We start from the raw sequence: 15,496 nt of genomic DNA on the forward strand, positions 1-15,496 counted from the left end.
GTGCACTGCTCAGTCAATCAAGTTAACACCGAGTGTCATCAGTATGTACAGCAGGTAAGGACTACAGTATTGATGCACTCACTCGGCCGTGGGGAGCGCTGCACAAAATCACTGAACATGGCAGGAATCATTTATTTCTGTGAAGGGAATCAGTCCTAATCTTGGAAACCTTGCAGCACTTGGCTTCTGTCTGCTTGACTTTGGGCATTAACCTTCAGAACACGAACATTACGGTGTTCTGGCAAATCCAGGAAAAAAAAAAAAACCGATAAGAGAATAAATCTCTCCAAATGGGAGTGCTTTGTGTTTCATAAATGAATCAACCACGATGGTGATAATGTAATAAAAGACATTTAAAAGTTCTGAAATACAGCTTATCTAGCTGATCGCTTTATGCCAAAAATTACCTGTAATAAAAAGGGTCTTAAGCACACGAAACTAAAGAGACATTAAATTCATAGTTATAGGAATGTTATAATTCCTCAAAAGGTTAAAAGGCTGACCACAGAGAGCCTCAAACCTTTTCATTCCTGGTTTCTGCATAATTTCTACCAATTTTATAATATCTCAGTTACTTGATTAATGATCTTTGACCAATATTCACAATCTCCTGAAATGCACTGACGGTATATTAGTCAGAAATGATCACATTTTATTTGCAAAGGGTATTAGCTGAATGTCTAACTTGTTGATCAAAGATTTAGCAATCAAATAATTATAGAAGTGAAACACTGAATACCATTTAAATGAGAAAAGGCATATTCAGATGAGATTTAAAACCACAGCGGAAAGTAAATGGCTTGGGAAATCTATTACAAATGATTCTGTTGCTTATAAGATAGGACATTTTCCTTTCAATTCTTAGATTTACTGAGCTTTCTTAAAGTACCAGGCACTGAGGGTGGACAAGAAATACAAAAATGAATAAGATGTCATCCTCTGTCTTCCTCACCTTTAGCTTGCTGTCAATAATACATTTAATGAAAGCATGTGTGCTATAAAATATTTAAGACATTTGCTCTTTCTTCCATCAAGGTGTATACATAATTGCATAAATCTCTCTAGACATCAACCTATCAATCCAATAATAAAAGAGAACATAGCAACATGGTGTCTTAAGTTATAATTAAGTCCATCTTTGCCCACTATGTAAGACTTCACAAGACAATAAAACCTATACAAAGAGTGACAAGTTTTTAGGAGTCTATATATCATTGATTTCAACTATTTCCCTTGGCAATCCAAATAGGCATTTAAAAAATATTCATTTTATGTCAGGGTGGAGAAGTGTATTTTGGAAAATGTTGGTTAAAAAAAAGATGAAGTAATAAGACTAAAAGCTGGAATCATAAAGTCAAAGATGGTATGTCTTTTTATAGTATTTGTGGTAAATAATAAGTAATAAAATTTTCATACTCAATTTTTAAAGCTGAGAAGACTCTACTGTAGAAAAATTAGTAGTTGGATAAAAAGAAACCATGACAGGAATAATAATAATACAATAATAATAAAACTCAGAGCTATTTCGAATTTTAAACAGTCGAGATGGAACCAAGGTAAGAAAAAAGGAATGCTATCCTATGAGTCCATTTCAGTGATTTTTTTCTGAAATGGATTTCCTAGTCAATCATTCGAACAACGTTTCTTAATAGAACATTTTTAAAAATACTGAAATGCAACACTATGTACCTGCAGGTGACCAATACTAAATGCTCGCCATACAAAAAAAAAAATGACTGTTTTAAGTGTACAAAAAATATATATACTTTTTTGTTACCTCTGAAAAACAAGCATTATATTTGACCTCAAATAAGTTTTCTAGGGGCAAATAAGCAGACATTGGAAAGTCTGTTTACTATGATGCTAGTCACAGTAGTAAAGCAGCAGGCTAGTAGGTAAACTCTGAGGAACATCAGAATCCAGCTTATCAGAAGCAGCATCTTGATTGTATTTACCAGATCTGCTGTCGTTTTTGGCTGAGTCACTTTAGGCTACTTGAAGATTCCAATCCACTTTCTGGAAAGCTGGATTTATTTGACCCTGGACACCCAGGATATCCTCCAAGCAAGTCAGGACATAGACGGATGGGGGAAAACAATGCTGATTCAACTGAGGTGTTTGGGATAGTTTGTACCGGCTCCAAACAAGAGAACTCTAGTATCTGTCTCGTCCAAGAGGTGGGTCATATAGTGAACGCTGCCTAACACTATCATACATGTTTATATAGTTCTTATATTCCTGGTCTCTGTTGTAGGGCTCGCGCCCAGCAAGTAAAGAAGCTAGCTATTCATGTTTTGTTGTTGTGATTATGTAACTATTTCAGCAACTATGTATGCACTGACTCCTCACATGGATACTGCTTGTTTCCTCACAATTCCTTCAAAATATGTGCAATGCTTTTTGGACCACATGGCTGGGATAAGACAATGACGAGGGAGGCTGAAGTGAGTGGGAACACATACACCCCAATGGAAGGGGCAGTAATGACTCAAAAGAACCAACACAACTGGATTTTTAGTGAGTTTTCCTGTTTCTAAACACATGCCAGACACAATCAAGATGATTCTGAGCCAAAGTAGGCCCAAAGGCACCAATCTTTGACACCTACTAAGCAATAGTCCCAGTGCTCCTCACCTCCCTAAATAAATGAGCCTGACCACTGCCGAAGAGAGGCGGTAAAATCCCCCTCCTCTAATGTGCTGACCTGCAGGCAGACGGGCTGTTTCAGAGCTGTCTTAATCACTATGTGGTGCAATGATTAAGGATGAGGTTGTAGAGTCACTGGAACACTTAACAAGCTGCGTGATGCAGAGTAAATTACTTGGGTAAATGTCCTAGTAGAACAGAGATTATACTGTTGGTTAAGCTGTTTTAAATAGGAAATCCACAGTGCTGTTTCTATATAGGCTCTTGGGAGATGGTCAGTGGCCATCTGGCCTTCTTTCAGTAAGTCCTTTGAAGCTGTGTCTAGCACCTTTCTTCACTAAAGGGCACACTTGTATCCCACTGTCCTCAACTTTGAACTTTAGCTAAAATTCCAAGAAAACAAAAAAATTCCTATTTTATATTATATTACAAATGTAATAGAAGGTAAATGCAATTTAACTTGTCACTAAGCTTGGGTATCCACAACCCAGAAAATATAAATCCAGATAGTAGATTAAGAAAATAGAATTAGGAAGGCCACTTTAGTTGGTCATGGAAGGTTTGTTCTGCACAAGGGTACCATGAAAGGGGAAAACTTTTTTGTTGTGGTGACAGTTTGGGGTGAGGGTGGCTTTTTTCTATTCCGCACTAAAGGTCTCAATTGGCCCTGGGATCCTGTTGATTAATCTGCAACATGGTTTTATTTTGACATTGATTTTATGCAATAAGTCTTACTATATTAGTCTTGATTCATTTTAGGAGGATGATATCAATGAAGCACTTCTAACTACTCAGGCCTCAGCTATACATTGGAATGCTAATGGAATAGCTTACTGAACAACTGTAAATCCTATAATTTCAAATCTAGAAAGAAGCAATATCAAAACCTAAATAAAAAGTTACCCCCCCTCAAAAAATAAATTTTTAAACCCCCAAATAAATAAGTAGATGGCAAATATAAATACAGTCTGCTATGAAAGAATGTACCTTTGAGCTGCCCACGTGTATAATGTCGTCATGTCCAAGCTACACGGAGAACATTAAACTTGTGAAGTTTAATACTTCCAGGTACCATCAGTATGAACATTTACAGGCTTAAAATTGGAAATAAACTTAGTTTTTAAAGGAAACAAACACAACAGAGCTAAACCAGTCTAGGAAAAGTAAAGATCATATCATACATCAATAATAATTCTGGGTCTAAGGGAAAAGAAAGAAATCAAGAGGTGCTGACTCAGCATGTTTTTCTCTAGCCCTGAATCGCGATACTTTCTTGTAAAGAGAGACAAAATAAAAAATCTTTATATAAACATTTTTTTAAAACAGAAAGCTCACCAGATAACTCTACAAGTATTAAATGATCCTCATTTCCACCCTAATGAAAAATAAAATAAAACCTAAAATCAGAGGCTTCTGTGTTATCTTGGAATTTACATAAGCAAGTAATGCCTGCTTTATTTTAATAAACACCACCAATAATGTAACTGAAGAATGCACTGAATGCAACAAGCACTTCACTAAAAAATCTGAAGATATCGCATGCTGTGAATGCTAAAATAATTGCAAACACACACACACACACACACACACACACACACACACACACACACACACACACAGAACAGCTGGCGGTGTCAGGCACCAACAACTTGCATTGTTGCTAGGACGCTAAATGTCAGCGCCCACATTCACAAACTGCTATCATGCAACATAACCTTTGGAATTTCACAGTAGTGGTCAAACATATAAAGCTAAAGCAAAATACCAAGAATATATCTGCTTTGTGATACGAAGAGGAAAAAGGATGTGCAACTTTGCGAATAAATTCTACCACCCTAAATAATGAAGAAAAATAAACCAACAGAAACATAGAAAGGTTCTGTTCTGTGCCATGTTACCTCCCGTAACAGACCTCATCCTTCTTAAAACTTTCATTTGATTCTGCTATTTAAAAACTTCCAAAATTTAATCTTTCTTAATTATCCTTCTTTAAAATCCAAAATCTAATCATTCTATACTTTTTAGGATCATTACAACTAAAATACCAAGGCAGAAAGAAGACAGGGAACAAGATAATAATCAGCAATTTGCTATTCTCCAAAAGCTTCTACATATGCTTATTCTGAATATGCTTATTCAGAAAAAAAAAATCTACTGAAATAACAATATATTAATCATGCAATTACACTCAACAAATGGTGTTAACTAACATTTTGATGATTAGAAAGGAGAAGGGACCCAAGTACTTAGAAAGAATGAAAATTATATCAATAGCCAAGGGGCATTACAGTCCCTTTACTGTCTAGCCTATAAATACACTGCAGCCAACAGTACTGCAGAGAGGACCCATTCTCTATAGCAACATGGTCTAGGTTGGGGTGGAGGCCCCAGTCTGGGAAATATGTCTGGCTTATTTTGTATGGACGTTTGTTTTGAATTATTATTTTTCACTATCCTTATGCTTATAAAGCTATTGGAATTTGTTTCTGTTTTTTTTTACCTACTTCTTTCTAAGAATCTGCACTGGCCAATGTATAGTTGAACTACCAAAGCCCTACTGACTCACACAAAACACTTCTAGTAAAATGATAAAAGCTAATATTTTTTGAGTAGTTACCATTAATATGTGCTGATATTGAACATAAACAGTCTGTGTTTGAAAGTAATATTCTTAATGATTATCCTGTTTTGCTTTCTTTACTCTATACAAATACTCAAAAATTAAATTTCCTTGGATAATGTAAAATTTCACCTATCCTATTACATATCATATGCTGAAAGAAAGCATTAGTTAAGATGGCAGTATCTGAAGCTATGATTCTGGCATCAAATGTCATCTCCAAGACTTACTGGACAATCTTGGGCGAGTTATCTAACTTCTCTGGGCCTTAGGTTCCTCATTTGAAAAACAGGGATACTAGTACATACCTTAAAGAATTTGTATGAGGACACATGGCATAGTACCAGTAAAATGCAGGGCATAATGTCTAAAATCAGAAGAATAAGTGTCAGATAATACAATTATTAATAGGGTCATTCAGCCGGCCCTATGTTCATAAAATTATGATTTATACATGTAAATATACACACGAAACATTCAAAAACACAGAATGCACACATATACACATATATATGGATATATATGGATATATAGACTTACAAAGAATTCTACATGGCTATTCAACTATCTAAAAGAAAGCTGCAGATTTGCTGAGGCTGCTACAATTTAAAATGCTTCATGTTCAATTTTTGAAATGCTGTCTTAAATTCAGCAATTACAGGGAATCTGAGCAAAATTCTGCAAGAACAGCTTTCCTTCTAAATGTATTTCCAATATGAATTTGATTATTAATCAAACATTAGCATATCTGCTATATACATAGTGTGCCATATTCTCCTGGTAACTAATTTGTTACTGGGTTAAACAATAGGAAGTTTTATAAAATTTATAAATAACTCTTTAAGGACATTAAGTTTTCGGAACAGATTTCTTAAAACAAGGCTTAGATCCTAAGCGAGTAAGAGGCACTTCCCATGAACACATGCTCTACAATAAAACAAAACAAAAAACCACTAACTCAAAGTTGTGTAATGTTTTCATAATTGTTAAAAATGTTTAAATGATATGAAACCAAAATGGAGAAAGTAAAAAATGACACATGACAATTCAGAGATGTGAATATTTATCTTTACGTTCATATACAGCAAGATTTCATGGTGTGCACATTTTCTAAATCACTGCCCTTTGGAAGTATGAGTCTCATTTATGATCACAACTATGTTTCTTAAATGTTATGACTACCACTGTCCAGTTTTGTATCTTCTGTTCTATCCTGGTTAGTATTTTATTGGAGCATCCTATTTGCTGCCTGAATAAGCCTTTCCTAGACTCCCACCCTTTATTTTAGCAATTAAAAAGGGATCTCAACATTGAATTTTATTCTTTGGTGTCTAAAACATTTTCACAAGAGCAATAATATAAATGGCAAAGATTATTTGACCTATGTAGGATGAAACATTGTTATACCATAAATATAATCCCAATGAATGAAAATACTGCAATTTCAATAATTAATACAGAATAAGGAAGTAACATAGTTCAGTACAAAAACGTTTTGTTTCTTTCCTAAGTTTTCTTGCATGAAGTAGAGAAGAAGTAGGCAGAGACATTCTAAGAGACTGGATGTGAATATTAAGAAGCGTTACAGGTTGGTGGAACTTTTAAAGAAAATTTTGACTTTATTTTAAAATGTGGTTTCTCTTTCCTTGTTATACATACTATATCACTAGAATGATGCTAGATTTGCAAATGATCAGCAAGGAGAGAGGCAGAGGAGATTGTCAAAGAAGGATCCAAATAAAAACCTAAGAGCAAAGCAGTTACACAAGGGAAATCCATGGATTCAGGGTTAAATATGTGAGCCTTCCATTTACTGACATTATTGTTACCATCGTGCATTGTCCCCATCTACCTTTAGCATCTCTTCCTTCTCTTCCCTGCACAAATTGGCATTTGCCAGTGTGGCGGCGGAAGCCAACTTTTTTTTGACAATTACGTGCCACACACTCACTCTACCACATGCTTTCAATGTATCACCTCACACCTCACTTAATTCTCAGATCATTCCCATGTGAAAGGTATTATTATTTTCCACATTTCCTAGAAAAGAAATTTAAGATCCAGAGGAAAAATGTAGCCTCCCCAGAGTTATGCACTGAGTAGCAAGGACTGAAACTAGGGTATTTGAGAGCCCAAAGTCCAACTCTATAATCATTACGTCCCACCACCATCTCCAGAGAGGGACACATCGGTCAAGAATGCTTATGTAATTTCAAGATGATACTTCAAAGTTAACCTCCACTCGGTACCAAACAACACTTGCTGATCAATATTCTAGATCTAAATAAGCCACAATTACTGTTTTTCTTATTTGTAACTTAATGTATCTCAGTAATGAGAAATAAGTTATCTGTTTATTTTTATATCAACTACCAGATAAACACGAGACCATAAATATAGACACTATTTTCAAAACATGCAATGCATTTATGAACTCAATGTTTACTATAAATCACACGCACACAAATCTTAATACAAGTTTTTATTATGTTTCCAAGCACATTTTCCCTCTTCTATTCTACCCTAAAGTTCTCAAACAAGCCTTTTCCAGTTTTTAGAATAGATTAAAATTATTGTGCTGAATATTACGAAAGCGGTTTAATTCAGGACATTTCTATTGCCTTCTGATTGCTATGTTCTTTTTATTTTACTTTCTCTGCATAACACCCATTAACTTAAGTAGGTAGGACCAAAGGACAAAGAACGAGTGCCAACTATCTTACCTGTTTAAGAGCCTTTTTGGTGTGTTGCTGAAAGGAAGACACTAACTTGCTTTGCACTGCTGTGTTAGTAAGGCTTGAATCTCGAGTGGAAGATGCTTCATCAGTTACCTGCTTTGCACAAACTAGAAACACAGAGAGATAATGATATTACTAATTTGAATTCCTCTTTTTTTATATCCACTGTAATTAACTCGGAGCTTTTCTCCACTTGAAAATGGATACCTAAAATAAAGCAAAATAGCACAGTGAAAAGAAGTCTCTTGATTTGAAAGAAGGGATCATTTAATAACTGTGTGGCCACAGTTACATTTAACCTCTCCAAGTCTCCATTTCCTTACCCACTAATTGATGATAATTTCTATGTCATAGGGCTATTGTACAGACATAAAATAAAGCACAATATCTGCTTCAAGAGTTGGAAGTCAGCAAATACTTTCCAAATTTGAATATGGAGATGGGGCAATGCATATAGTATTCTGAAGAAATAATCTAAATTAAGAAGTTGTCTTAAATCTATCAACCTCAGAGGTATCATGATTCTTCTGTTTAACAGCCCTTGTTCTGTACAATCCATGGCCTACTGGGGCATGTTCATCCTCTCCTATGGGCCAAGTCACATAGCATGGAGAAGAAAAAAATAAAATCCGAGATGCTGGTTGTCAGTCAATTTAAAATAATTATTTTCAAGAAAATGGAGCCCTCTGCAGATATACAATATAATCTGGCCATTTGTAGTAGAGTCAAATTTTTTCTGCTGCCTATTCTACAGAAGACATTTTCTTAGAAAAGACTGTTTTTTTAGATGAACCACTGTCTTATTGACATGGATAACTGCATGGCTCTATGAAACCTGCTGGTGGAACCAGAACACTTCTTCTGGTCCTCCTGGAATGTGACCTCATTTCACCAGAGAAACTAGGTTTATACTGGAGTGGCTTTGGCAGGAATGCAAATGCAGGCTCTTTTCTGTGCACACTAAAGGAGGAGTTACTTGGAAAACCAAAGTGAGGAAGCACTATGATTTGTGGCAAAATGGAGGCATATGTCAAAAGCAGGAGGTAAAAGGAAATTAGATGGAAGAAAATAACTTGAGCACATATTGTAAAAGCTCAAAATATGACTTTTTAAGGGCACCAGGTTTAACCCTAATCCAAGAAAATTTCCAAGGAACAGTAACTCGGGAAGATCCTAACTTGAGTTTAGAAAAAGAAAAAAAAAGTGTAGTAAAAATTATTCTATTAAAAAATAGAAGCATATGGATGTGCACAGTGTTAAGAACAGTCAAGCTGCTTTAGATAGACTTAAGCACATATTGCCTAGAAATGAAAATGTGGTTTTTGAAAGAGAATGTTTGGAAAAAAAAGTTAATCAAGTTTTGTTTTAATACAATGTAATCAGGAAACCAAAATGAACACGTTTTGGAAAATAAAATAATTGTTAGTTATTAATGCCGAGCATTGTACATATGTAATCTCATTTCATTCTCACAGCTTTCTTGCAAGATGGAAAATTACTATCTCCATATTGGAAAGAGAAAACTAGAGCTCAGAAAGGCTCGATAACTTGTCCATGGTCACACAGCCAATGAAACAGTAGAGCTGGGATCCAAGGCCAGGCCTATAATTTTCCACTTAAAATATCTGGCCTTAAAGCCAAGAACTGATGCTGAAAATTCAGTGACTAAAGAAGTCTGATTCACTTGCATCATGCTGGCAGTACTGAAACAGGAAGTCAGTAAGAGCACAGAGAACAAGTCATTTAGTCTCTGACATGAAAAAATTAAGAATTATGGGTAAGAACGATTGGCCCAGGAAATGCTATGGTTGAAAGAGCAAAAGGATTTGCCCATGGATATAGTGAGAGATGTCCTTGAATTAAAGATCAGGTGAGTTTTTTCTATTTGATACAATATATTTTCCCTTCAGTCTAAATGTCCTAGTTAAGAAACATTTTATAACACTACTTGCATAAACCATGGCTCTCAGGCTTCTCTCCTTAAAATGATCACTAGAGTACTTTGCAACACTTTGCCAAAGCTTACTTATCAAGAAATATTAGAACCAATCATCGGTTTATATTATAAAAGTTAATTTATTTTTATACTGACTACATGGATGGCCGTTTCAATGTCCTGAAGTCTCTATGAAGTGTGACAAACTGGGGAGGGGGCAAGAGTAAAGTGGCAGATGGGATATATGATCCTATTTTAACAGACCTAAACAGATGTGATGTAAGCCCAGCCAGTGCATTAGCAAATATGTTTTATTACTTTCACATGCATAGAGGAGTATTTCCACCTAGAAAAAATGGAAACTTATTGGTTACAAAGGATAACCAAATGCAGTAAATGGATTTTATGGAATTTATGAAAAATATGAGAGTGTTTCTGCCTACTGGGCATCTAAACGTATTTTCCAGTTTTCTTAGGAAATGGTTTTATTCATAAGTGTTTCAAGGTTAACTTCAACGCAGCAGGATCAAAAAACAACAAACACTGAATCACTGTATATTTAATTAAAGCCTCATTCCCTTATATTTTCTAACTGCCACAATAAGCAGTCTCTAATCAGTGGTCCTTCTTGAGGACACTAGATATCTTACTTACAACTTGCTCTATTTCTCTCTGACTTAGGAAATCGTTGGGTATCATGATATCTATATTTCAGTATCACCATACATGCTGCATATTTTGGTTTAAATTCACTATTGTACCATATTAATAGTGATTCACATGTATTTACACACAGTGTTTCCAAAAGTAAGGTTTTTTTTTCAATTTAAAGTCCAGAGCTTCAGATAGAGGGCAGGATAATAAAACTGAAACAGCATCAAGAAATACTATGGTTTTTTTTTTTCCTTAAGGTGATTTCTTTTCCTTTAACCCAACTCTATTTTGCTTTATCTTCCATTCTATCCTAGACCCAACTGATGCATTATGAGAATTCCTTTCCTACATAGTCGTTTTCCTCCCTAATCTCTATTTCTGGAATTTAGTCCTATTTCTCTGAGTCAAACCACTGTTTACTAATTAGTTACCTCTGATAAAAAAAAAAAAATTTATAGACTCTAGAAGAAAGTGTAAAAGAAAAAAATCTATAAGTTAGTGTTCCTTTGGGTTAAAAACACTTATTTTTGAAGGTGGGGGTAGGTAGCTGGGGTAAAGGGGGTCAAATATGTGGTGACAGAAAGAAATCTAACTATGGGAGGTGAACACACAGTGTAAATATATGTATGCCTTACTGTTAAAGTGTGTAGCTGAAACTTATTGGATTTCGTTAACCAATGTCACCGTGAAAATTAATTAATTAATGTAAAATAAAAAAGAAAGAATAAAACCCCAGTTATTTTCAATGAAAAGAAATCAAGAAGAAAATGGGTGGAGTATAATATAATGAATCCATAGACTCCAAACAGTGTGCTTGCGTGTGCACATGCGTGCACGTGTGTGTGTCTTGACAATATAGACATCTTAACATGGGCATATGTGTAGCATTGTTCATTCTTTTGCCATGAATATGATGAGGATGGCTGAATCTAAAAACACCAAGTAGTTCGATTATGCATGTTCAGGAAGCTTCATACTCTGACAAAACACATGGTTTCCACTTTTACTTATTTTTATAGCTTTCTTAATAACAGATGTGGTAAATAAATAATACCAGGTTTATTTTAAACAGTTGCCTGAATATTTATCTAAGGGACTGAGTGTGGCCTCTGAAATATAAGCCAAAGAAAATTAATGTTAAAGAAAGGATCTAGGGAATCCCCTGTATGTGAAATTACAACAGGAGCCAGGAAACTAAAGAAGTAGGACAGATGTTTTATCCAATAAATATCAAACGCTGACACACAGTCTTAGCAAGTGATATCTTCTTAGCATTCAGGACAGAATGGGAGCTTTTTGTTTCTCTAACAGTGCACTGGCACCATCACAAAACGAATGCCAGGTTTTTATACCTCAAAACCCCACAAAACTGACTGCCCTTTTGTAGGTGGAGAAACTGAAAATGAAGTAAAACCTTTTTAAAGGAACAGAATACTCTTTCTGTATTTTGCTTGCCTGCCAAAACCAGGCAAGCCAAAATCATAGTTAAAAGCTAATCTACTACTTCTAAATTTAAACAGATAATGGAATTCTCTATTTGCTGGCCATCTACCTCTACTCTCACTCACATTCAGGTTCCCAAACCCCTCCTCCAAAATATTCTACTTAGAAAGCTTGGGAGTGAAGTGAGTTGGAGGATTATAGGTCATCAGAGGACAGGCTTGAAGGCCAAGGAAGCTGGTGACTGTGTTCCAGAAAGGCTGGATTTCAGCCTCTTTCCTCAGTCCCCAAGATGGCCCCCTCTCTCCTTTTTATCATTCACCATTCGACTTGAAAATATGGGTTAGAGCTCATATTTTTAAAGTTGAGTACTAGAGAGAAGGTATGAGTAATACTCCCCCCAATCTAATTACTAAGCCACTGACAGGTGTGCCAGAGAGCTTTAACCTTTAATCTGAGACACAAAGAAAGGAGAACTCAGAACACCATCCTGACTGTCTCTCTTTCTGGTCTCGCATCTTGGTTGCCTCTTCAACTCCCACCCTCTCTGATCCAGCCAATCGAGACCCTGTGGCATTTCCTGAACACACATATTTACAGTATTTGTTACAAGAGCTCTGATTGTCCCTCTTCAAAGTACCCTTCTCCATCTCTCTGCTTAGCAAACTCATCTTTTAAAAATTAAATTTATTGGGGTAACATTGGTTAATAACATTACGTAAATTTTAGGTGTACAATCTCATAACACAACATTTGTATACTCTGTTGCATACTCAACACTCCAAAGCCTAGTCTCCTCTGTCACCTTGTATTTGGCCCCCTTTACCCCTCTGCGTCCTCCTCCTACCTCCCCTTCCTCTCTGGTAACCACTATTCTGTTGATCTATGAGTTTGTTTTGTTTTGTTCGTTGCTTTTTGTTTTATAACTCACACATGAGTAAAATCTTACGGTTCTTGTCCTTTTCTATCTGACTTATTTCACTTAGCATAATACTCTCAAGATTCATCCATATTGTTGAAAATGGCAATATTTCATTTTTTATGGCTGAGGAGTATTCCATTGCATGTATGTTCCACTGCAGCATTATTTACAATAGCGAAGACATGGAAACAACCCAAGTGTCCTTCGACACATGACTGGACAAAATCATCTTGACAGATCAAGCTCAAACAGCTTCCCCCAGAGCTTTCCTAACTATCCCGGGCTCTGAGGTAGGCTTACTCCTCCCTTACCCATGTTTCTTCAGAACTCAGTATACAAATTTACAATAGTCCCAGCAACACTGGTGCTTGTGTCTTTCTCAGCACCCACAAGCTCAGCAGCTCAAGTACTTACATATGTGCAAAGATAGGCATAGAGCAGTTGATCTATAAATGTTCATTAAACAAAACTGTCAAATTTGATTTTCATTAAATTTATCTACAGTATCTATTTTTAAAGTTAACTTCCAATTACTGTTTTTAATAAGAATTCATAGAAAGGGAGATCAGCAAAGCAGTTGTTCATTATGGAAAAACACACACAAAGGGTGAACTTTTTAAAAATCTGAAAAAAAAAAAGCTTTTTTAAAAGCGTGTTTAAATTATCCTAAAGTTGAATAGGGAAAATATGGAAACCAAACCACAAAACGTCCTATGTAAGTCAACGAGAAGGCCCATGACCTGCCACTAAATGTAAATGTATTTTCTTCCACCATCCTTACTCATTGCCTTATTTTAAGAGGGTCACGGTTTGGAGGTTTTGCATAGTGAAATAAAAATAATTTAAAAATCGAAATTAGACATCACGATGCATTCTTGAAATGGTAGGAACTGTGTGGAAAGACTACAAAACATCTGGCATAACATAGTCACTGTGACAAAGATCTTCATTGCTATATGTCTAAGTAAACTATACAGTATAAAACAAGCTATCTGAGGTAAATGGTATTCAACGGTATAATCACAGTAGAGAAGAGAGGCCTCTTTCAGTCAACATCATTTTGATCAGTTCTCCCTCCAACTATTCCCTTTCAATGTTCTGACCACTTAAACTAGATGCTTTCAAATAAAAACGATTATCTGTAGAAAGGATCCTGACATACATTATAGATTTAACACAGTTTTTATAAATAAAAAGATTTAAATAAAAAACCACACAGTATATTAAACACTGTGTGGCACAATGTTAGAATTCAATCAAATTTTAAAAGTGGGTTGGGTCTTAGAAGGAGTTTTTTTTAAATTAATCATTCATTCAGTTGCAAAACTTTTATTGAGCACCTTTATGCCTAGTCCTGTATAAAATGCGGGGGGACTTTGCGGAGACAGTGAATAAGATCCAAGACCAGATTTTGAGACCATAATTTTGTGAAATATATTTTTCAAAGAACAATGGCATAGAATTATTAAATCTACCTGAGGGAAATTAAGTCTATGAAAACCTAGGAGTGAACATAATAATTTGTTTTGAAAGATCAATAAGCAGATAATTCAAAAGTATTCCTAGATGGCAAATAATCAAAAAAGCTTATGTCTGAATTATAATGGTAAATATCATACTTACATTTGAAATTGTGTATATCTGATGCTCTGTGTATACACAGCAACAAAGTACATGCCAAATACTGTTAAAAATGATGACGATGACCAGGCAAACCTATCTGACTTGAACTAAAACTTTCCCGGACTCCATTTCTTTCAGAGAAAAAATATTTCCTTAATCCTTTTTTGATCCAGACTAAGGAGAAACTGTCCTATCTCAAAGCATTCCTATTCCAAGATAGGTATAGGTGTCTGGATTTAAATAACTTCTCTTGCTGCATTAAAAGAAAATATTCAAAGGGTATGAGATGCCAAGAGAGGTAAGGGATTAAATAAAGCAATAAAAGCACTAAGATAATGGAAACAGCAATTCTCCCCTAAGAAACTTTCAAGGGAAAAAGCATTTGAACATTATAAATATTGATACTTGATTATATTTAGGATAATATAATCTATGAATAAAATATACCTAACATATCTGAAATATTTACTATATTTTATAGTCTGCTTCCTAATTAGCCCAATCTAATGAGTACACTGAATTTATAACGAGAAACTTAGTTATGCTAATATCTCTGGATATCTATAAAAAGTATTTCTTTAAACTCAGATAAGAAAAGAGAAACTCAAACCAGAAATAAGAATATCTAATGGAAAAAACATATCCTATAGGTACCAGCCATTAGCCACCTACAGATTCCTTTTTCAGAATTATGGACAGTAATAATACATAAGCTGCCTATGTGAGGAAAAACATTAGAAGCTATTTCTTTTATACGACACAACAACTGTGATGTTCCACAGTACATCAGGTTCCTGACACATCTACACAGAAATACTGCAATCCACCTAGAAAATGAGAAATAGGAAAAAGCAGAGAGGAAGAAAATCATTAAAAGGTTGGTACAGGTCAAGGGTAAGTGCTTCATTCATTGGCAT

General features: G+C 35.2%; 1 protein-coding gene across 1 annotated transcript in view; it reads right to left on the reverse strand.

Moving 5' to 3' along the window:
• Positions 1-15,496, reverse strand: part of ASXL3 (ASXL transcriptional regulator 3) — a 161,012-nt gene that overhangs the window by 72,524 nt on the left and 72,992 nt on the right. Inside the window, 1 exon segment of the mRNA XM_039843753.1 lies at positions 7,990-8,111. Coding sequence (XP_039699687.1) covers positions 7,990-8,111 — 122 coding nt within the window.

Source organism: Pteropus medius, unplaced genomic scaffold (genome assembly GCF_902729225.1).
Source record: "Pteropus medius unplaced genomic scaffold, Ma_sr-lr_union100, whole genome shotgun sequence".
Taxonomy (NCBI): domain Eukaryota; kingdom Metazoa; phylum Chordata; class Mammalia; order Chiroptera; family Pteropodidae; genus Pteropus; species Pteropus medius.